The sequence below is a fragment of the Danio rerio genome, chromosome 10 (assembly GCF_049306965.1).
Source record: "Danio rerio strain Tuebingen ecotype United States chromosome 10, GRCz12tu, whole genome shotgun sequence".
NCBI classification, from domain to species: Eukaryota; Metazoa; Chordata; class Actinopteri; order Cypriniformes; family Danionidae; genus Danio; species Danio rerio.
The window spans coordinates 6,249,853-6,274,435 of NC_133185.1; the positions used below are offsets into that span (position 1 = coordinate 6,249,853).

The following is a 24,583-nucleotide window of genomic DNA, read 5'->3' on the forward strand; positions in this document are numbered from 1 at the left end:
GATGGTGTCAAGGTTTTGGAAGTTTCTGATTGGCTAATTGACAATAATGGAGTGAATTGGACGCACTACTGTAGAATAGTATTTAAGGAAAACCTCAAACACACTGCTTCCCTGTGAGACAACATTGGAAAGCCAGAATCAACAACAAAAGCCAGATTACAGTTAGCTAAATTACACTGGGAATAAGAATAATTTTTGGAGACATGTCCTGTGGTCTGATGGAACTAAGATTGAACTGTTTGGCCATAATGACCAGTGTTACATTTGGAGTACAAAGGAGAAATTACAGAGCGGCAATTCACTTCAGTTCATCTTTATTTGTAAAGCGCTTTTACAATATAGATTGTGTCAAAGCAGCATCACATAGAAGATTATAGTAAATTGAAACAGTGTCACTTCAGTTTTCAGTGTTAGTTCAGTTTAGTTCAGTTCAGTGTGGTTTAATATTCACTGCTGAGAGTCCAAACACTGAAGAGCAAATCTATCCATGCGCAGCTCCACGGGTCCCGAACCATGCAAGCCAGTGACGACAGCAGCGAGGAAAAAGCTTCTCCAATTGGCGAAAGTGAAGAATTAAAAAACCACAAGAGAAACCAGGCTTAGTTTGGCACGACCATTTCTCCTGTAGCTAAACGTCTCGTGCAGAGCTGCAGTCTAGGCGCCGGAGGCTGAAGAGCGCTTGGACGTCCATCATGGAGAAGTTGCAGGTGGGAGAGGTCACCAGCTAGTGTACAGGCTGGCCCTTCAGGATCAATGCGAGGACTCGTCTGTCACTGGCATCTTACAAGGATCAATCTCATTCTCTCCACTCCTCCATAACCACCACAGCAGCTGCTTAGAATACGGCCTGGTCCAGGATTATGGATAATGGAAAAATAAAAAAGACTAACATAAGCGCAGATGCTGTTCAAATATAATGTCTTTAGGGAAGTGTTCCTGGCTCCAGCTGAACTAACTAATGCAGACTAACAATCCTTGGAAATGTGGATTCATAGTGTGTTTAAACATTCATTCATTCATTTTCTTGTCGGCTTAGTGCATTTATTAATCTGGGGTTGCCACAGCGGAATGAACAGCCAACTTATCCAGCAAGTTTTTACGCAGCGTATGCCCTTCCAGCCGCAACCCATCTTTGGGGAACATCCTCAAACACTCACTCACTCACCCACACTCATACACTACAGACAATTTAGCCTACCCAATTCACCTGTACCGCATGTATGTGGGGGAAACCGGAGCACTGGGAGGTAACCCATGCAAACGCAGGGAGAACATGCAAACTCTGAGCCAGAAACGGCAACTGAGCCGAAGATCGACCCAGCAACCCTCTTGCTGTGAGGCAACAGCACTACCTACTGCGCCACTGCTTCGCCCTGTGTTTAAACAAGAGCTATTAAATATCAATGCAAAGATGAAGTGCTATAAGTGAAAATAGAAGTTATTTGAACAAACAAGTAAAGCATATAAGTATTTCTAACAAAATGTGTATTCATCTTTCTACTGTTATTTCTTCAGGTGGCCTACTCTACGCTGTGAACGGAGAACCTCCATACGGTCAGGCTGCACCTCTTCAGGGGTTTGTCATCAATTACTCAAGCAAGGAAATCCTGGATTCCTTCAGTCCAGACACACAGGTACAGATTGCAGCACATTCGGTACATACAATGTGCACACTCAGCTGAGCATAAGATTTGCTCAAAACAATCAAGAGGAGCTGTGATGTAACTGAGAGTTGTTTATTAGTTGGTGTACATGTTGCACATGTACAGTAAAGGCCTCGGTTTCTTCATACTCTACATATAGTGATGTCTTTAATATGTGGCCAACTACTACTGTACATGCTTTAGGATGCATGTTCATTCCCATAGGCAGATATCTTTACTTGTTATGTATTGATTTTGTATTTTAGTGTCTGTTGAAATCCTTGATTCTGATTGGCTGGAAGGTGTGCAATAAAATTGTTTAATGCGCAAGTCAGTTTCGATCGTCGCTCCAAATAAATCAAACTGTACTAGTAAACATAGTAACTTAGGTGACAGATGATGTAGACTTTATTTGTCTCTGTAATCTGGAGAACACAGATGTGTGTGTTTCACCAGGGAGCTGATTAAGACCAGCCAACTCACAAATATGGTTACATTCATTCATTCATTTTCTTGTCGGCTTAGTCCCTTTATTAATCCGGGGTCGCCACAGCGGAATGAACCGCCAACTTATCCAGCAAGTTTTTACGCAGCGGATGCCCTTCCAGCCGCAACCCATCTCTGGGAAACATCCACACACACACACACACATTCACACACATACTCATACACTACGGACAATTTAGCCTACCCAATTCACCTGTACCGCATGTCTTTGGACTGTGGGGGAAACCGGAGCACCCGGAGGAAACCCACGCGAAGGCAGGGAGAACATGCAAACTCCACACAGAAACGACGACTGAGCCGAGGTTCGAACCAGCGACCTTCTTGCTGTGAGGAGACAGCGCCACTGCCTCGCCCCAAATATGGTTACAAATATTTATAAAAAGCTAGCACATGTGACTATGAGCTATTAGAAATACCTGTGTCATTTATTCTCGCACAGAATCTCTCTCTTGACTGATTCAAAGCAGGTAGATCTAGCATGTTGAAACTAATGAAAATTTGATCAAATATTGTCTTGTTAAGACTCAGAGTAATACTTGTATATACCTTGACTATGGAATAATCAACAGTTTGCTGTGCTTTAAAGGATTTTTAATGCATGTCGCAAAGGCAAAGATCCGCCTGACATGAATCAAAGCTCCTCCTTACTTATTCTAGTGTCAGTTGAAATTCTTGACTGGCCGGAGGGTTGTGCAATAAAGTTGTTTAATGCAGATGTAGTTCCAGTCAGTTGTGATCATAGTTCTCAATGAATGTGATTCCCTCCAAAATGAACAGTAACCACACACTGTAGTTAGTGGCAGTTGCGGGAGCATTCATTCATTTGTGCAATCTTGAAGATACCTTCACTTCACGTCGGGTGGTTATTTTTGTCTCTGCGTCTTGTATATGTATTGTCAATATATAGTTTTGGCATCGATATCACAATGTGATTTCAATAAACAATTGAAAATAGATGAGGGATGACGCAGTGGCGCAGTAGGTAGTGCTGTCGCCTCACAGCAAGAAGGTCGCTGGGTCACTTAGCTCGGCTCAGTTGGCGTTTCTGAGTGGAGTTTGCATGTTCTCCCTAAGTTCGCATGGGTTTCCTCCTGGTGCTCCGGTGTCCCCCACAGTCCAAAGAAATGCGGTACAGGTGAATTGGGTAGGCTAAATTGTCAGTAGTGTATAAGTGTGTATGAATGAGTGTGTGTATGCAGGGCCGGCGCGTCCATAGAAGCGACCTAGGCGGCCGCCTAGGGCGGCAGAATAGAGAGGGCGGCATCCGAACACCTCCCGCACCACCCGCGAACGCAGTTATACCCGCCCCTAGGGCGGCAGAGAGGGCGGCATCCGAACACCTCGCGCACCACCTGTGTCCACACTCCGCAGTTATATCTGCGCCTAGAGCGGCAGAATAGAGAGGGCGACATCCGAACACTTCCCGAACTACCCGCTTCCGCAGTTATACCCGCACCTAGGGCAGCAGAGAGGGCGACATCCGAATACCTCGCGCACCACCTGCGTCCACAGTTATATCCGCGCCAAGGGCGGCAGAATAGAGAGGGCGACATCCAAACATCTCCCGCACCACCCGCGTCCCCAGTTATACCCGTGCCTAGGGCGGCAGAATAGGGTTCTTCACTTTGATAACCGGTCATTTTCGTTTTCACTTTCGGTTTGAGGGCGGCGTGATCGTCCTTTGCCTAGAGCGGCAGTTCAGCTTGCTCCGGCCCTGTGTGTATGTTTCCCAGAGATGAGTTGCAGCTGGAAGGGCATCTGCCGCATAAAATGTGTATTAATTCATTAATTCATTTTCTTTTCGGCTTAGTTCATTTATTAATCTGGGGATTGCCACAGTGGAATGAACCACCAACTTATCCAGCATATGTTTTACACAGCGGATGCCCTTCCAGCTGCAACCCAACACCAGGAAACACCCATACACTCTCACATTCAAACGGGGAGAACATGCAAACTCCACACAGACATGCCAACTGACCCAGCCAGGCTTGAACCAGCGACCTTTTTGCTGTGAGGCAATCGTGCTAACCACTGCGCCACCATGCTGCCCAAAGTATTATCATAACAGAGGGAAACTTTGTTGAATTTACCCAAACAAGTTTAATTTAGTAATGTCCAACTTCATGTTTTTAAGGTAAGGGGTTTTAAACAATTTATTTGGGCTAAATTAAAACAAATTTAGTAAATCCAAGGAATGATCTTTTAATCAGTATTTTCACTTATTTTAATTGTTTCTTTGCTCTGTTGTAAATATTCTTGCCTGCAATTTTTTATTTTTTCTACATAATTCACACCCTTACGAAAACACCCCAATCAATCAAATAAATGATCCAAATTATCTGGTCAAATTATATTTACATCTCTATCTATATCACAGGAAAACAAAACCAATATGTTGTATATTTCCAATATTGTGCAGCCCTAAGGTCTTGCATTTAATATCCTTTAGTACACAGCAAACCATTGATAATGCTTTAGTTGGATAATTTTCTCAACCCTTACTGTATGATCATGTTGAACACGTTGTCTTATTACAGATCTGTTTCCTCATTTTCTTTCTTGTTCTGATGTTTTTCAGGTATTTAAGTTACCACATGACATTGTTGTGACAGCAGATGGGACTGTGTTTGTTGGAGACGCAGCAGCAGATTCTGTAATGAAGTTCATTCAGTCTGCAAGTAAGTTATGATATATAAATGAAAAATTAATCATGATTAATCGCATCCAAAAAAATGGTGTATGTTTATTATGTATTATTAAATAAACATCCATGAATTTGAGAAATGTTTACTTGTATTTAGATATAAAATATAAAAAATATCTAAGTAACAAAAATGTTTTGTATAGTTGTTTCCATGTATTTATGTGTATATGAATGTGTATATGTGATGCACATACATTATGTCAAAACAAGCCTTTATTTTGGATGCAATTAATCGCAAATAATCTTTGCCCAGCACTAGTTAATATAAAAAAATTTGGATATTTCAGTGTCTTTGAAAATATAAACTGTAAACAAGATATTTGTTTATTAAAAATAAACAATTTTGTTTTGTCTTACCCTGTAAAAATAAATTAAAATTAATAATATTGCTGATCTAAATTTTTAACTTTATAAGTCATTTCAAGTAAAAGACTGACTTCTACACTCACCGGCTATTTTATTAGGTACGCCTGTCCAACTGCTCATTAATACAAATTTCTAATCAGCCAATCACATGGCAGGACTTTGAACATGGCATGGTTGTTTCAGAAGCTGCTGATCTACTGGAATATTCATGCACAACCATTGCTAGGGTTTATAGAGAATGGTCAGAAAAGGAGAAAATATCCAGGCAATTCTGTGGGCGCAAATGCCTTGTTGATGCCAACGTTGATTTCTTCTGTGACATTCGAATGGTTTAGAGTTCACTGTACTCAAATGGCCTCCACAGTCACCAGATCTCAATCTAATAGAGCACCTTTGGCATGTGGTAGATGGGAGATTCACATCATGGATGTGCAGCCGACAAATCTGCAGCATCTGCGTGATGCTATCATGTCAATATGGACCAAAATCTCTGAGGAATATTTCCAGTAACTTGTTGAATCTATGCCATGAAGGATTAAGGCAGTTCTAAAGGAAGAAGAGAGTCCCACCCAGTACTAGTGAGGTGTACCTAATAAAATGCCTGGTGAGTGTAGTTATTGTAATTAAACTGACGTATAGCTTTTTCAACAAACCTAATAAAATGAAGTTGAAACAGTGAAAACTTAATTCTACGTCAAACTAGCTTTTTAAAATGACTAGTGCATTTTCACTGTGTGTGTTTTTCTAAAAACAAATTGTCATTGTAGAGGCAGAACATCGCTCGGTTAAAAAGGGTGGAATCGAGGTCCAAGAAATCGAAGGTAAGTTATCTGGATTGTGTTCATTATTGCAGACAGTGCCAGTAACACCAGCAGCTGTACATAAACACTCTTGACTGAAGTGAGAAACGTTTACTGTTCCTCTGAATATCTCACTGATTATGAAGCATCCCACAGTTGTCCACAGTTAAAAAAAACCAGAACTACTGGTAAGAAATGAGAGAAGTAGTGACTGTAAAATCTGTACTGTGACTGTAATCTGCCTGAATTGAGTTGTATTTCCAGTATTTTCTTAGAAAATTTGCATAATGCATCTGTGGTTTGTGCTGACATGTCGAGAAGATGCAAAAAGCAAATCTTCTTTAGTCACACGGAAAAAATAAATAATCTTCAAAATCTCAGACATCATACTACCACAAACATTCATTTTAGCAGCACAGTTCAGCACAAAAGCAGCAGAAAGGAATAGCAAAGTTTTGGGGAATTATTTTTGTGTGGTGCCAACTACACAGATGTCCTTTAACTACCCTAGAGTTAAGACAGTTTAGTTTTACATTTTTTAATCCATTCGACCGACTTCAAAAAAGGGAAAAACTAAAATGTTTAAGTCTAGGGCAGTTGTAATATCTTTCCAAAAAAAAAAGTGGATTGTTCTTTTAACCAGTTAAACTCTGCGTACCCGGCACCGGGTCCGTGACGTCATCGACTTTCGCTTTAAGATTTAAAGGGCTACCATTGCACCAGACCCCCGTAAGTGGATTCGTTTTATAGTTTAGAATCTATATTTTATGCACATATACATCACTTTGGTTTTTATTCTACCATACCAAAAGTTATTTACACTTAAATACACAGTATTTTGGATACCCGAGCTGGGTATTGAACATTGGTTCATTTTCATATGGTTCATATATGACACATGTACAAGTTATAGCTCAAATGAAAGCTCTTGCCGGTAGTCATACGGTTTTAGCATTCTTTTTACTGAATTATATTCACATATCAAACAGTTGTCGAATGAATCGCGGTGTTTCCATGGCGCAGAAGTGAAAACAATACATTTATGATCAATAAGCAGCCCCAGATAGCACAGACAGGAGTCATCTCTTACCTTATGCTGTGCGCTTCAGGGCCATTCTCCTCTGTTTTTGAGGTGATGTGCATAAGTAATCCTTTTATATGTCTGACGTGGTTAAAACACAGTGAATAATGTTTGATCAAACAAAAGAATAGTGAAATATGAAAACAATGACCGCTCCCTGTGGCTTGTACAGCACCTCTCATCAGTTGGAATACAATAAATTTTGCATAGATTATGGTGGAGACATTTCTCTTTTGTCCTATGATTACAGACATGTGCAGGAACCACCAAAATTAATTACAGCACTCTAGACCACACAGAACCTAAAAGGTACACTTTCAAATTTGAGTTTATAAAAAAAATACAAAAAGCATCAAATTTTTTAGGGGTTTATATAACACACACACAACATATTTAGTTATTTTAAACACTTTCAGTAGTGTTTTATGAAAATTCAAAGGGTTTTCTTTAAAATGATACCACATTTTTTGCATTTACACCTCTGCATGTGGATTTAGGAAGCTTTTAAATTTGGGTAGGCAAAATTCAGACGGAAATCATAAAATAGCAGCAGAGTTTAACTGGTTAAAGATGAGTTACGTTTACAGAAAATTACACATCTTTTTTATGTGTTTACTTCACGGAGGTTGTAAAAAGAGCCTATATTCCTCTGGGTGCTTCGGTTTCCCCCACAGTCCAAAGACATGCGCTATATGTGAATTGAATAAACTAAACTGTCCAAATGTCGATGAGAGTGTATGGTTTTCCAGTACTAGGTTGCAGCTGGAAGGGCATCCACTGCGTAAAACATATGCTGGAATAGTTGGTGGTTCATTCCGCTGTGGCTGATAAATACAGTAACTAAGATGAATAAATGAAGATTGTCAAATTTTCATGAGAACTAAGCATCCCCCAAATCTATAGTCATCTAATATTCTCCTTCCTTTCATTTTAGAAACAGAAACGTTTGTGCAGGCCAAGCTGAAGCCGTTACCCAAGATTCCCCCTCATTATGTGGAGGCGGCTGTGCAGAAGATCCAAGAAGTGTCTCCGCATCAGCAGCCGCTGGCAGCTCCGAAAGAGAAAGAGCCTCCGCAGAGCGTGGCCAATCACAGCCCTGAGAGTGTGGCCAATAAGAGCCCTGAGAGCGTGGCCAATCAGAGCGCTCAGAATGTGTCTCCCGCCGTCATCACAAGCCTCCTGCTGGTCCCGCTGGTGAGCGTCATCGCCATCGGGGTCTTCATCCGCTGGAAGAAGAGCAGGATGTACAGCGGTAACTGCTTTTTTGTTTCTGTTCGTTCTCTTTCCTCTGTGTTGCTTTCTGCAGGACTGATTTTGATCTGTTTCTCCTTTTAAGATGATTGTCAGGTGAAGCTGGAGCCTTCAGGGTCAGCAGGAGGAATCTTGGGCAAAATCAGAGGTAAGAGAATAAAGGATTTTCCCAAAGTAGTTTAGATTAGAGATCTGCGCGGGACTAAATTTTGAATCCCGCTCCCGCCCGCACCCGCCAGGTTTTAGCCCGAACCCGATAGCTCCCGCTTATATTAAGCACTTGTTGTCCCGCTGCCCGACCCGCCCCGTTTTCTACCCGCCGCGCCCGATCCCGCTAAAGAGCGGGGGGAGAACAAAACCGAAAATCACTGAGCAGTATAGCAATATCATTGATATTATTAGCATCCAAAATAAAGATTACGTGGTGTTTATGTAGTATGTGTATATTTATTTTTTGTTTGTATATCTGCACAGTAAGTCTACTTACACACATTTATTTGAGAAAATGGTTATTTGCATTTATATATACGCTAATAAGTCTAATCCGATTCAATGATTTATGCTAAGCTAAAAGTGCTTCCCTCTGATTAAGAGTATAGTTTCTAGCCATATCAACCGAGAAAATAGCAACCTTTCATTTTACGCCAGTGTTTCTACATGATGTAACTACAGAAGAGTCAAGCTTTAAATAAGAAAAATATTCAAACTTGTTTCTGAGCTAGATGCTAGTGGTCTAATCCCCTTTAATGATTTACGCTAAGCTAGGGTAAAAGTGCTCCAGCCTAAATGAGAGTATAGTTATAGCCATATTGACCCAGAAAATAGCAACCTTTCATTTTTCGTTGGTCTTAGTACACGATGTAACTACAGAAGTGGAGCTTCAAATAGGATAAATATTTAAAAACTCATTTTAAAGCGGGATGCTAATGGTCTAATTTGTTTCAATGATTTCTGCTAAGCAATGCTAAAATTACTCTACCCTAAATGAGAATATAGTTCCTAGCCATATCAACCTAGAAAATGGCAGCCTTTCAGTTGACATCAGTCTAAGTACACGATGTGACCACAGTAAAGTCAAGCTTCAATTAGGAAAATATTAAAACTCGTTTTTGAGCGAGATATAAACAAACCACTCAATTCAATGATTTATGCTAAGCTAAATTAAAAGTGCTCCTGCATGAATGAGAGTATAGTTCCTATCCATATTGACCTAGAAATTACCAACCTGTCATTTTACACCAGTCGTAGAATTCAATGTCACTTCAAATAGGAAAAATATTAAACACTCATTTTTAAACGAGATGCTAATGGTCTAATCTGAATCAATGATTATTGCTAAGCTAGGCTAAAAGTGCTCCCGCCTGAATGAGGGCATAAATTCCTAGCCATATTGACCTAGAAATATATATATATATAATATAAAACTTGTTTTTGAGCTGGATGCTAATGGTCTAATCCGATTCAATGATTTATGCTAAGCTAAGCTAAATGAGAGTATAGTTCCTAGTCATATCGATCTACTGTAGAAAAGGCTATTTTCTAAATCAGTTTTCGCACACGATGTAACTACAGAAGTCAAGCTTTAAACAGGAAAAATATTTAAAACTACTTTAAAAGCGAAACGTTAATGATCTAATTCGTTTCAATGATTTATGCTTAGCAATGCTAAAATTACTCTACCCTAAATGAGAATATAGTTCCTAGCCATATCAACCTAGAAAATGGCAACCTTTCAGTTGACATCAGTCTAAGTACACGATGTGACCACAGTAAAGTCAAGCTTCAATTAGGAGAATATTAAAACTTGTTTTTGAGCGAGATATTAACGAACCACTCAATTCAATGATTTATGCTAAGCTAAATTAAAAGTGCTCCCGCATGAATGAGAGTATAGTTCCTATCCATATTGACCTAGAAATTACCAACCTGTCATTTTACACCAGTCGTAGTACTCGATGTCACTTCAAATAAGAAAAATATTTAAAACTCATTTTTGAACGAGATGCTAATGGTCTAATCTGAATCAATGATTATTGCTAAGCTAGGCTAAAAGTGCTCCCGCCTGAATGAGGGCATAAATCCTAGCCATATTGACCTAGAAATATATATATATAATATAATATAATATAAAAACTTGTTTTTGAGCTGGATGCTAATGGTCTAATCCGATTCAATGATTTATGCTAAGCTAAGCTAAATGAGAGTATAGTTCCTAGTCATTTCGACCTACTTTAGGAAAAGGCTATTTTCTACACCAGTCTTCGCACACGATGTAACTACAGAAGTCAAGCTTTAAACAGGAAAAATATTTAAAACTACTTTAAAAGCGAAATGCTAATGGTCTAATTCGATTCAATGATTTCTGCTAAGCAATGCTAAAATTAATCTACCCTAAATGAGAATATAGTTCCTAGCCATATCAACCTAGAAAATGGCAACCTTTCAGTTGACATCAGTCTAAGTACACGATGTGACCACAGTAAAGTCAAGCTTCAATTAGGAAAGTATTAAAACTTGTTTTTGAGCGAGATATTAACGAACCACTCAATTCAATGATTTATGCTAAGCTAAATTAAAAGTGCTCCTGCATGAATGAGAGTAAAGTTCCTATCCATATTGACCTAGAAATTACCAACCTTTCATTTTACACCAGTCGTAGTACTCGATGTCACTTCAAATAGGAAAAATATTAAACACTCATTTTTAAACGAGATGCTAATGGTCTAATCTGAATCAATGATTATTGCTAAGCTAGGCTAAAAGTGCTCCCGCCTGAATGAGGGCATAAATCCTAGCCATATTGACCTAGAAATTTATATATATAATATAATATAAAACTTGTTTTTGAGCTGGATGCTAATGGTCTAATCCGATTCAATGATTTATGCTAAGCTAAGCTAAATGAGAGTATAGTTCCTAGTCATATCGATCTACTGTAGAAAAGGCTATTTTCTAAATCAGTTTTCGCACACGATGTAACTACAGAAGTCAAGCTTTAAATAGGACGAATATTCAAAACTACTTTGAAAGCGAAATGCTAATGGTCTAATTCGATTCAATGATTTATGCTTAGCAATGCTAAAATTACTCTACCCTAAATGAGAATATAGTTCCTAGCCATATCAACCTAGAAAATGGCAACCTTTCAGTTGACATTAGTCTAAGTACACGATGTGACCACAGTAAAGTCAAGCTTCAATTAGGAGAATATTAAAACTTGTTTTTGAGCGAGATATTAACGAACCACTCAATTCAATGATTTATGCTAAGCTAAATTAAAAGTGCTCCTGCATGAATAAGAGTATAGTTCCTATCCATATTGACCTAGAAATTACCAACCTTTCATTTTACACCAGTCGTAGAATTCAATGTCACTTCAAATAGGAAAAATATTTAAAACTCATTTTTGAACGAGATGCTAAAGGTCTAATCCGAATCAATGATTTATGCTAAGCTAAGCTAAAAGTGTTCCGCCTAAATGAGAGTATAGTTCCTAGTCATATCGACCTACTGTAGAAAAGGCTATTTTCTAAATCAGTTTTCGCACACAATGTAACTACAAAAGTCAAGCTTTAAATAGGACGAATATTTAAAACTACTTTGAAAGCGAAACGTTAATGATCTAATTTGTTTCAATGATTTATGCTAAGCAATGCTAAAATTACTCTACCCTAAATGAGAATATAGTTCCTAGCCATATCAACCTAGAAAATGGCAACCTTTCAGTTGACATCAGTCTAAGTACACGATGTGACCACAGTAAAGTCAAGCTTCAATTAGGAGAATATTAAAACTTGTTTTTGAGCGAGATATTAACGAACCACTCAATTCAATGATTTATGCTAAGCTAAATTAAAAGTGCTCCCACATAAATGAGAGTATAGTTCCTATCCATATTGACCTAGAAATTACCAACCTGTCATTTTACACCAGTCGTAGTACTCGATGTCACTTCAAATAGGAAAAATATTTAAAACTCATTTTTAAACGAGATGCTAATGGTCTAATCCGAATCAATGATTATTGCTAAGCTAGGCTAAAAGTGCTCCCACCTGAATGAGGGCATAAATCCTAGCCATATTGACCTAGAAATATATATATATAATATAATATAAAAACTTGTTTTTGAGCTGGATGCTAATGGTCTAATCCGATTCAATGATTTATGCTAAGCTAAAAACGATTGACTAAATGTTTTAAAAATGTTACAGTTTACAGTTCCAGTTTCCCCTGTTGACGGTGTTTACCTCTCACTAGGCTTCTGTCTAATGCCTTTTCCTCATCCACAGGCAAAGCAGCAGGAAGCCTGAACCTGGGCAATTTCTTCGCCACTCACAAAGGCTACACTCGACATGGCTTCGACCGGCTGAGCACTGAGGGCAGCGACATGGAGAAAGACGACGAGGACGCCACCGACTCAGAGAACGAAGAGTACTCCGCTCCACCACCGCCAATCTCATCCTCCTAAACAAAAGAGCCCGTCCCTCCGCTTCGGTCACCTCTGTAATCGTTCGTATCGGCTGCTGAAACATTCGATCTCTAGTGTAAAACTGTCCTCCCCGAGACCCACGACTGCCACTTTAATTTATGCGTTTTTTTTAAAGGGACCACGCCGAGATGGTCATTTTAAGGAGAAAGATGATTATTTTTTAACAAGAGAGTAAAGGTAGATTTATTTATTGAGTTTTTACCTGCGACTTCGTTTCTTCCGATAACTTATCGATCCGATAGCAGTGCAATTAATATATATAAAGGATCCAGGCATTTCATGTCATAACATTTTCTGTATGTTTGTGCCTTTTCTGTATTTCGCCTTCTGCAGCACCTATATATATATATATTATTACAGACGTGCCACATATTTAAGAGCTGCTACTGTCTACTGTGATTTGAGTTGTTTTTTTTGCATCTGATAAAACGGAAAAAAAAACGACAGAAAAAAAGATGACGTATTTAAGGCTGCATTTACTACATTTTCAAAGCTAATGTGAGACGTGTCTGATATTTGTTGTGATACTGAGGTTTTATTGCAAGAATACTATTTTCAGTAACAATGTTATTTGTGTAATAAAGTGTCTGCAAAGCATCATCTTTCTCTACCGCTTGTATGAAGCCTCTTAAAGAGTGCCTATTTTGCATTTTAAAAGGTCACATTTTGGGTTTTGGGGGTCTCTAGCAACAAGCTGAGGTCAAAAAACACTTTCGTTGTCTTATAATCTGCATTTATTTTTACCTAATTATCCCAGAGACTCTTTTATGATTCGTTCAGTGATTCATTTGTTCCCAAATCCCTCCTTAGGGTGAAGCTAATCTGCGCTGATTTGACCGATGACCGTACCGTACCTGTAATTAACGTAGAAACACAAGCACGTGTTTCGCATTTCACTGCAATCGAAAGTTCAAGCTTGGTGAATGCTTACCTGCAAAATTACATCAGGTGATTGTGTAAGACCAATCGAAGATCATTTAAAATGGAGCAATCGCTCACTTTTATTAATGACTAATCATATTGTTTAACCCCGTCCCTTTTCGCAACGCCGTACGACAGCATTTTGCAAACACAAGCTCGTGTGACCGCGGCTGAGTCTAGAAACACCAAAACACAATTTTAGAGATGTTGACAGTCATATTTGTGTCCCACGCTGCTATAAACACTATTGGGACAGACATATTTCACCAAAAAAAAGTGGCAAAATGGTCAGTTGGCAAAAACAACCAGTTTTCAAATGCCAGCTGACCCAGCTAGAACTCAAACCAGTAACATTCTTGCTGTGAGGTGACAGTGGTAACCACTGAGCCACTGTGCTGCCCCTTATTAATAATTATTATCATGTATTCAACATAATCTTTGACTATTCAGTGCAACATGAGGGTGAGTAAACTAAAAACTAATAATAATCATTTTTTTTTATGTGCGCAAACGCTTTAAAACCAGCAATTTTGTGTCGACTTTTTCATTATTTATTTCACCCTTTGACAACATTCTTTTCAAAAGTTCACACTTAAATATTGTTTGACAAATGTTAGCAGGTTTAGGATACTGTCCCGGGAGAGAACCCTGAGCTCGGAGATAGTTGAGCCCAGGGTTCCCGCCTGGTCGATAGAGCAAGTAAGGGGAGTATAAGATCAGGTGGTTCTCGAGAGCTCCCCGCGGTAAAGGAGGCGAAGGGGTGTATGGGGGTTTTCTTCGGAAAACGAAGATAAGGGAGTAAATCTAGCTAGGCTACTTATAGTGAGTTTGGATTAATCTGATTGGCTAACTAATGATTGTAGATGGGTGGCCAGCTGCAGTCAATCATATCACGTGCTCCTCGGAAATTGTGAAACTTCACTTACCCTCTGATAAATTAAAACCAAAGTACTGCATTACCCACAATTCCAAAGTTGAACTCAACAAATGTTACTACAGAAATACAATGATTAGAGGACGTTTGGATAAAGTCTTTATTAGACCTTAGTATCAGCGATATACACATAAGTGATGCTATGACAGAAATGATATCACACAGAGATACATGTAGAAAAGGCATACGGTGAAACATTTGCATTTCATAAATGCCATTTTAAATGTAGTGTTAGTTTATATTGGAGATCACGAGAACCACGGATACAAGGTTAACTCAAGCTAGAGCTCACATCCTGTTGCGTATGGGTAAAACGAGGAATATTTGAAATATGATCAGTAATACTTGTCAATAACGTAAAAATAACGTGCAACTTGGCACTTTTTTTCATTGTTTTCTTAAGAAAACTAACAAAGCAAGAGAAATGACATCTCAACTTGAGACTGTGAAGTTTTAAAGCTCTGAACATTAACCACTGACCAATTAGAACACTGACTAACAGCTGACCAATCAGAAGATTAAACCGCTGGCCAATCAGAACGCTGACCAATCAGAACATTCCCCTGACCAATAAGAATATCCAGGTTATGACTTGACTAAGCACTGACCAAGCAGAACATTACACCACTGACCAATCAGAACAATCAGACACTGTCAGTGGTTTAATGTTCTGATTGATGATCAGTGTCTGATTGATTTGATTGATCAGTGGTTTAATGTTCTGATTGATCAATCAAAACAATCAGACACTGATCAATCAGAACAATCAAGCACTAAGCAATCAGAACATGCAGTAGCTGACCAATCAGAGCATTCAACCACTGACCAAGCAAAACAATCAGGCACTGATCAATCAGAACATCCAGGATCTAAGCAATCGGAACACTGACTAAGCACTAACCAATCAGAACTATCAAGCACTAAGCAATCAGAACATGCAGTATCTGACCAATCAGAGCATTTAACCACTGACCAATCAGGCACTGATAAATCAGAACATCCAGCCTCTGACCAATCAGAGCATTCAGTATCTGACCAAGCAGAACACTGACTAAGCTCAGGCCAATCAGAACATCCAGGCACTGATCTACCAGAAAAACAACTGACCAATCAGGATCTGACCGATCAGAACAATCAAGTGGTAAGCAAACAGAACATCCAGGATTTGACCAATCAGAACATTCAACCACTGATCAATCAGAACATTCAGGATCGGACCGGGCAGAGCACTAAGCACTGACCAATCAACATCCAGGCTCTGACCAATCAGAACGTTCAGCCACTGACCAATCAGAACATTCAGGATCTGACCAATCAGAACATCCAGGCACTGACCAATCAGAGCATTCAGGATCTGACCATTCAGAACATCCAGGTACTGACCAATCAGAGCATTCAATCTCAGACCAAATCAGAACATTCAGGATCTGACCCATCAGAACATTCAACTACCAACCCATCAGAACATTTAGGATCTGCCGATGATCTCCAGAGCTGCTCTGACACACACTCCAGCAGCATTTACTGGTTTAATCCACTTGTTAAGTGGTGACGTATGTAATACTGTTTCCGGGTCCAAGCCGCCATTCATTTGAGTGGAGAAATCATTCGTTTATGATCACGTTTTATTACTATCACACATTAAAGTTAAATTTAAATAAAATCACAGTGTACACGACAATCTCTGGGCTTGCTGCATCACAAATACCAAAAATTTAACAATTTATAAAAAATGTATCACTTTCTGGCCTTTGGATATTAGGCATGGACATATATATTGCGATCGTGATTTTCGAAAGTATTTAATCGCTTTGTAAACGTTTATTATTACCATTTCATGAGTCTCCCCATTCAGTTGAATAGAGCGCCTGGACCCGGAAGCCGCTTCGCGTGACGTCACACTTAACAAGCGGATAAGAGAAGATCTGTCATCTATATGCGGAAACTCAATCATCCGCATGACGATTCCTCAACACTTTGGCTTAACTTGAAATCGTAACAGAAATGTATCACTATTATACGTCTGAATGTACTTCGCAGTGAAACAACAAGTACAATAAGAATGTTACATTTCACAAATAATCACACAATTACCCTCCAATGTTTTCCCGTTTAACAGGAATACAATCAATATTTGAGACTGAATAAAGCAGGTTTCATTGGTCAATTCTTGATAAACTCTTATCAAGCTTCTACAGCAAAACAAATGGTGTGATTTCAGATATAGTGGTGCAAGAATGACATCAGAACCCAGAACAATAACTCACGGCATTGTTTCTTAAATTGGAATCTTCAATTGATGAGTAAAATAAGGCTGTTAAAAATTAACATGCTCTACAAGATCAACTGCGCGGACACACTCCCAAAACACTCCTATCCAGTTACATGCGTTCAGGCAGAAGGCGACGAGAGCGTCAAAGTAGCCGGAAGTCATTCATTTTCAATGGAAGCGGGCGGTGATAACCGGAGAGGAGCAGTGCGTCTTTAGCGATGTGGGAGTCGAGGAGAGTTGAAATAAAGTTGACTTTATGGTAGTGAGTTATGACGCATTTCGGCAGCAAGCCGAAATCGTAATATTCAAGTCCACCGCTTGAGAGGATTTCAGAGAACTTTAGTTTTGGCCACAATTGCCTAATTTCCGATTATTTACAATGTTTTTTTTACAGTATCAGTTACTGGCCTGCTGATGTGACTATTATATATGCATTTTTTTAAAAGAAGGGAATCTCATACTAACTATAACGGCAGTATTAAACAGGGGTGCGTTTCCCAAACAACAATGTAACTCGCGGCGGAACTATCATAGTACGATGCATCGTTTGGGAAAAGAACGATGTAGTGACGGGTGTTTCCCAAAACCCTAGTTTCTCTGTCGCAGAACCATTGCTTGAACCATGTTAGTTATAACGTTAAACCCCCATAATGACACTGGGTGGAGTAACTACTTCTTTAGAGAAAAACCTAAATTGATTTGTCCAAATGATATTGTAATAAAAAACCCACAATAAATTAAAAGAATTAACGTATGCTTTTTGTTTTCACAAGCTTTGGAGACGTAACAAATTCTGCTTTTAAATAATAGGTCATCTATAGCTTTCGCCACGAGGCTGTGTTTAAAATGACATCAATGTTTTCAAAGTGCACTGCGAAGGGAGCACAATTGTAAACGTGAAGATCGTTAAAACTGAACTGTAAAAATAGTTTGGAAGCAAATTACACCTAAAGGAGATAACCTTAATGCTTTTTTTATTTTTAATAACTCCAACATTGAATGTTAGAATGTTCTAAATAGGGCATATGGGGGGGATAAGTGGGAATAGAACACAGCCAGGAACTATGTTTCTAACTACAGCTCCAAAGCTGTAGTTGGAAGTCCTCAAGTTTGCGAATGTTCGTTGGAGCGACGGATTTGGGAAATGGCAAATCAACAAACTATGTTTGTAACGAAGGAACTTGCGACCTTAGTTGGCTAACGATGGTTTTGGGAAACGCACCACAGTATTGCTGCTCAGGGGCGGACTGGGACAAAAATTCAGCCCTGGCACTGTAGACACACCAGCCCACATTACCACACCGAAACAGCCCCACCCACAGACACGCACATTCACTATTTAGTCTACAGATGGTGAAATAATATGACATTCTTGCCAGATTTTGATTATGTATGGGTAACCTCGGATTGGGTCGGCCCATCTTGAAACCAGGCGGCAGTTGCCGATTGGGCCAAATGCTTAACATTTATTATTATTATTATCATCATCATAATATCACATCTAGCAAGAGTTAAAAGCTGTCTGCACTTAAAAACAATACATATTTTAAAAAAACCTGACCGGCCCACATTTAAAAATTGGTCCGGCCCTTCTGGCATTTGCCAGAATTGCCAGATGGCCAGTCCGCCCCTGTTGCTGCTTCAGAATATTTCAGATAAATGGACATATTGGTTAAGTGGAGCAAAGCCACAGCACATGCACCATCTTGATCTTCCAAAGTTAACTGAATTTGAAAAAAAGTGTGCAACATTTTCATGCTAGAAAGCAAGTTTTTATGTGTGGATGTAAGTGATTTGCTAATATGCTGCAACAGCCCCTTTAAATACAAAATCAATGTAGAGAATTTTGACGCTTTCGCCAGCAGAGCAGTAAAGGCAGACAGCGTTGTCTTCAGGGCGGCCAGATTGAACTTTGATGCTCTCAACGTCTTTAGTGTGAACACACAGTTATGTTCCATAAAATATTTGACTTGGTCTAATTTCCATAGTAGAGCAAAATGTTCAAATTGTTATCGTCAAATTTTATTTTTAACCACAGATGTAACTTCCCTCAGAAATTTGAAATTGAAACCTCACATAATTAAAAAAATAAAGAAATCTGAACAAACTCAAAATACTACATAAACACTGACCAACTAGAACGTTCTGCCATTGACAAATTAAAAAATTCAGTCACTGTCCAATCAGAACTCCAGCTAAGCACTGACCAATCAGAACATTGAGGCTCTGACTAATCAGAAGATTCAGACTCTGACCAATCTGAAATTTCAGACTGACCAATCAAAAAATTCAGGCTCTGACCAATCCGAATTTTCAGGCTCTGACCAATTAGAACACTAACAGCAATTAGCACTGACCAATCAGAAAACTGTCTAACTACTGAACAATCAGATTATTCAAGCTCTGACCAATCAGAACAACGACTAGGCACTGACCAATCAGAACATTCAGGCTGTGACTAATCAGAAAACTCAGGAAATGACCAATCAGAATATTCTGGCACTGACCAATCAGAACATCGGCTGAGCACTGACCAATTAGAACACTAACAGCAATTAGCGTTGACCAAAACATGGACCAATCAGAAAACCAACTAACTACTGAACAATCAGATTATTCAAGCTCTGACCAATCAGAACATTGAGGCTCTGACCAACCAGAAAATTCAAGATATGACCAATAAGAATATTCAGGCACTGACCAATCAGAACACTAACAGCAATTATTCTGGCATTAGTTCTGCACTCTCTGCTGGACAATCTTTTTCTTAATTGTAATCACTTGATTTTCACGATTAATCAATAAAATAAAACAAAATTTTTTAAAATATTTGAGTTTAGGTAACTAAAAAAAACGTATTTCAAGGGTCCTTATACAAAGTACACAAGATTCAAAACAACAGTAACATTTTAAAGGGGCAGTTCACCCAAAAGTGAACATTTCCTCACCATTTCCTCAACTCAAGTGGTTCTAAACTTTTTCACAAATTTCTTTTTTTCTGTTGAACACCAAACAATCATCAAATGGTAGCCAACGCTATCTATAGTAGCAATAAAAACAATACTACGGACCTCAATAGGCTCATGCTTTTCAACATTCAAACTCAAAAAAGTTTGGAACAACCAGAGAATTTTCATTTTTGGGTAAACTGCCCCTTTAAGGAAGTGGCTTTAATTGCCAGTTATAAACAGCAATGGCTGATCGTCCAGTAAAGGCACGTGGCAGTGTGAGTGCGATATCAAACCGTAGACAGCTTCACTGTTTTGTTTCGTTTTTTAAACGGATATTTACTTTTTAAGGATGCAATCTAGTGTTACTATACATGTCTAGCATAAGCCTGCAATCCAATTAAAACGCAACCTAAAAAGTTCATGCCAGGCACTTAAAGGTGCCCTGTGAAAATGTGGCTCTATACAGCTTACGGAAAAGTTCTGCTTTACTGCGGTCGATACCCGCTCTGCTGCGGCATGTAACTTAACGCCGGCGCATCATCCACAACGGGAGATGCTTCTTCCTCCTGCACCGCGCTGAAAACAGGCTCATCGATACTCTGCGGCTCCAGCTCTCGGCCCCGTCTAAAGTAAGAGTTCCTCTCGCCGGGATGATTCTCTGGATGCTCCTCGCAGTCCAGCAGCGGTTGTGTGGACTCGGAGCGGGCGAACGTTGGAGGCTGATGGTTTGGGGTTTGGCCCTTGTATCCGCTGGCCACCACTGACGAGTACTGGACGGTGCTGGCCGTGGTCTGGCCCGAGTCGCCCTCATCGCTGTCGGAAACACTGTGGCGGGGCGAAGACATGCAGGACGAGCCTCCAATACCGCTGCTGTGCTCCTCGGAGAGGTACTTGTCCTTCTTTAGCGGCAGAACAACTTTATCTTCTTCGCACAAAGACTTGCCGTCAAACACGTCCACTTCCACCACGCTGACGTCTTCCTTGGGCATTTCGGTCTGTGGAGAGATTTACAACTTTATTTTTGTCAGAAAATGTCCGACTAATGACAATAAGTATAAATATAACATAAATATATAATATATTCTGGTCCACACCAGTAAAGGAAAATGTTTATGAATTTCTTTTTGCATTAGCCCCTTGTAACCAGCAGATGTCCTCAGTGTGCTGCTAGCGCATCTGACCAGTGAATCCAGCTTGTGTAATCAAATTTAAGAGATGCTTTCACACCTAGATGTTCCAGAACCTGATGCTTTTCTCCTGTTATCGCAGTTTGTTTGGCATTTGTGAATTCAGCAATCAGGCTCTGATCCGTAGCAAAATAATCAGTCCAAGATCGCCTGAATAAGGCGGCCTTGGCTCGTTCGAAACGAACTCTTAAGCAGATCGATTGTAGTGAAAAAGCAGTACGATCCAACAAACTAACAAACCCAGCTGTATCACAGTGCATTACGGATATGTGATAGGCAAATATGGCTATATGGCCAGAGGAGAAAGGATCATGCCCAACTGAGCCTGGTTTCTTTTAAGGTTTTTTCCACTTCACTTTCGTCAATTAAGTAAAGATTTGTTTCTTGCCACTGTCGCCACTGGCTTACTTGGTTTGGGACTTTTGTTGCTGCGCATCGATGGATTAGCTCTTTAGTGTTTGGACTTACAGCAGTAAAATTTAAATCACACTGAACTGAACTGAACTGAACTGAACTTCATCTCTGAAAACTGGACTGACACAGTTTCAATTCACTAGAACTTCTATGTTAAGCTGCTTTGACACACTCTACATTGTAAAAGCACACAGAGAAGAGAAAATGATGAGTAGGGCGAGATGTCATTACTACTGATAAATGTGTGTTTCATGACGAATATGAAAGTGAAAGCATGCTAAAATATTAACGAGAGCTGTTTAACTATTAGGTAAATTGACCAAAATTAAGATCTGATGTTTACTGATATTAAAATAATGACGTATGACAGCTGTGCGGAATTCATGGGACTCGGATAAACCCTGAAACTGACCACTGTGTGTTTTGGTCCGTGTAGAAACTTTGCTGCTTGAAAGCGAAGGAAAAAAATAAACACTGTAACCTGTTTCAGAACAAAACAATCAATCTACTGTACTAATGTGAAAGCACCCCAAGTCAAATTGCAGTCAGTAGCTATGTTTCCAAATATGCAACTTAGACTTAATTAACTAAACACTGTTTCCCACCCGATCAACTAAAGAGAGCAAAATTGTCACTTACTGATAAACTGAAACCAAATAACATTAAATTTGCTGCAATAGGTGAAGGCAATGTGACACCAAAAATCCTGTACTGTTGTAAGTCCAATAACTTATTTAGTGCTTAACAGTTGTGAGTAATTGGGTGCCTTAGATTTAATTGTAAATTTGTATTTAGTGCTTTTTTATTTTATACTTATAATACACTACCTGACTAATGTCTTGCCTATTCAGGATTTAGAAAGAACAAATAATAACTTGACTTCTTGTTGATCATTTGGTATCAGAAGTGGCTTATATGAAAGACAAAGGCTTCTAGATTACACTTATTTTACCACAATAAAATATGATCATGGCTTGATTTTTAATTATTTAATTAGGACAGTAAGGTCTGACATTGCTTAGACAAAAGTCAGGTCACTTAACTGAAATAATGTACAGTATAGAATATAAAGTTATGCTGCAGTGGAAAAAGAATTAATATTGTGTTTGACTCCAATAACTTATTAAAGTCATCAGGAATGGCAAAGAAAGTGTTCTTGCAGGACTCTTAGAGTTCATAAAGAGTCTTTGGATTCCTCTTTAATGCCTCCTCCTTCATCTTACCTCAGACATGCTCAATATTGTTCATTTCTGGTGACAGATCGTTCGACAGATGATTCATTGGAATAATCGACCTTCTGCCACTTAAATGATCAACTAGCTGCCGGGGTGTTCAATTAATATAAATTTTGCTTACTGTAGCAGTTCTTATTTTAAATTTTTTTGCACTAATATTTGAAAAATCTTTTAACAATCACCAAAGAGCGCATTACACAAAATATTTAAGAGGGAGAAAAAAAAACAAAAATTTCACCCATGACAAATGTTAATATCTAACTGACCTTTACAGGGAAATCAGGTGACCAGTGGGCAATAGAGCTGTCAGACGGATCCGGGACTTGCGGCCATAACAGCTTCTTAATCCTGTGAGGAGAAAGTAATAACATTTCACATCACACAAAACCATTCAATACTATTATAAGTAGGGTTACTGTAGGTCAGGGGTGTCCAAACTCGGTCCTGAAGGGGCCGGTGTCCGGCAGATTTTAGCTCCAACTTGCCTCAACACACCTGGAAGGATGTTTCTAGAAAGCCTAAAAGAGCTTGATTAGTTAGCCCAGGTGTGTCTAATTGGGGTTGGATCTAAACTGTGCAGGACACTGGCCCTCCAGGACCGAGTTTGGACATGCCTGCTGTAGGTAATATATCCATTTTCCACAAACAAGATCTAATAATGAGAGTAAATTTACATCAAAGAACTTCAGTGCTAAATAATTCTACTACAGAAACATTTATTTTCATTTTAAACTACTTAAAAAAAAAAAAAAAAAAAAACACTATGGAAAACATTACCAGGTTTTTACTGCATGTACATTGATTATTTCTACTTCTGAATCGTGTGCAATGTGCACAAAGACGCAGATCGGCAGATCGGCTGTTAAAGAAATTACTGTAGACACTATTAGGCAATCATCTACAAGCACTTCCAGACCAAGAGTTCTCAGAAGTGAACTGAAAGAGCAAGCTGAACTCTTGAGTTTCATTCTGAGTGATAAAAAGGCCTGACTCACACTTCTCTCTTGCGAAGGCAGAGCATTATGGTGAAGACGCTCAGGAACAGGAAGCCGAGGCACACCAGCACTACAATCATCTCCACCTCTCCATCGGCTACAGGCCAAACACAGATCAAAGCATCAGCACGTGTCACATCCTATTGCAGTCAAAAGTGCCTCTATTATGCTATTCAGTTTCAGAGGTCTAATGGGATTTAAAGGAATAGTTCACCCAAAATGACAATTTAATGAAAATTACCCTATAATGTGCTCACCCTCAAGCCATGACTTATTTATCTGTCAGACGAACACAGTTTTAGAGTAGTTTTATTTTCATTTTCCCCCTGATTGAAAAGTGGCTTGTATTTTGAAACCTTCAAAAGCGAACAGATCTGTAAAGCGCACGATTGTAGTCGCTTGTGAAATCATTTAAACGTTGCAAACTCATCATATGTCAAGCACACATTGCCAATCGGCGTTGCTAGTCCTTTAGAATATGGCTTTAGGTTGGGTTTAGGGTTGGGGAAGGTGTAGATGTTAATAACTATGATGGTTGGGTTAATGGTTGGGGAAGGTGTAGACATTAATAACTGTGATGGTTGGGTTTAGAGTTGGGGAAGGTGTAGACGTTAATAGCTGTGATGGTTGGGTTTAGGTTTGGGGAAGGTGTAGACGTTAATAACTGTAATGGTTGGGTTTAGGGTTGGGGAAGGTGTGGATGTTAATAACTGTAATGGCTGGGTTTAGGGTTGGGGAAGGTGTGGATGTTAATAACTGTAATGGTTGGGTTTAGGGTTGTGGAAGGTGTAGACGTTAATAACTGTAATGGTTGGGTTTAGGGTTGGGTA

General features: G+C 39.2%; 2 protein-coding genes across 7 annotated transcripts in view; one reads left to right on the forward strand and one right to left on the reverse strand.

The window, feature by feature from the left end:
- The window catches only part of pam (peptidylglycine alpha-amidating monooxygenase), a 97,858-nt gene extending 84,417 nt beyond the window's left edge, over nucleotides 1-13,441 (forward strand). For all 4 annotated transcript variants that reach the window (XM_694344.6, XM_068223889.1, XM_005155504.5 and 1 more), the window contains 6 exons: nucleotides 1,516-1,634; nucleotides 4,732-4,831; nucleotides 5,991-6,044; nucleotides 8,039-8,356; nucleotides 8,441-8,503; nucleotides 12,645-13,441. In XM_694344.6, the coding sequence (XP_699436.4) occupies nucleotides 1,516-1,634; nucleotides 4,732-4,831; nucleotides 5,991-6,044; nucleotides 8,039-8,356; nucleotides 8,441-8,503; nucleotides 12,645-12,823 (833 nt within the window). In that variant the 3' untranslated portion in view covers nucleotides 12,824-13,441. The remainder of the gene's footprint in view (nucleotides 1-1,515; nucleotides 1,635-4,731; nucleotides 4,832-5,990; nucleotides 6,045-8,038; nucleotides 8,357-8,440; nucleotides 8,504-12,644) is intronic.
- Nucleotides 13,442-14,775: 1,334 nt separating this feature from the next.
- The window catches only part of il6st (interleukin 6 cytokine family signal transduce), a 35,255-nt gene continuing 25,447 nt past the window's right edge, over nucleotides 14,776-24,583 (reverse strand). For 2 of the 3 annotated variants that reach the window (NM_001365484.1, NM_001113504.2), the window contains exons 14-16: nucleotides 23,754-23,850; nucleotides 23,025-23,106; nucleotides 20,021-20,917 (exon numbers count right to left, since the gene is read on the reverse strand). In NM_001365484.1, coding sequence (NP_001352413.1) covers nucleotides 20,408-20,917; nucleotides 23,025-23,106; nucleotides 23,754-23,850 — 689 coding nt within the window. In that variant the 3' untranslated portion in view covers nucleotides 20,021-20,407. Of the gene's footprint in view, nucleotides 20,918-23,024; nucleotides 23,107-23,753; nucleotides 23,851-24,583 lie in introns of all 3 variants that reach the window. The other variant, XM_073913434.1, reaches the window with a different exon arrangement.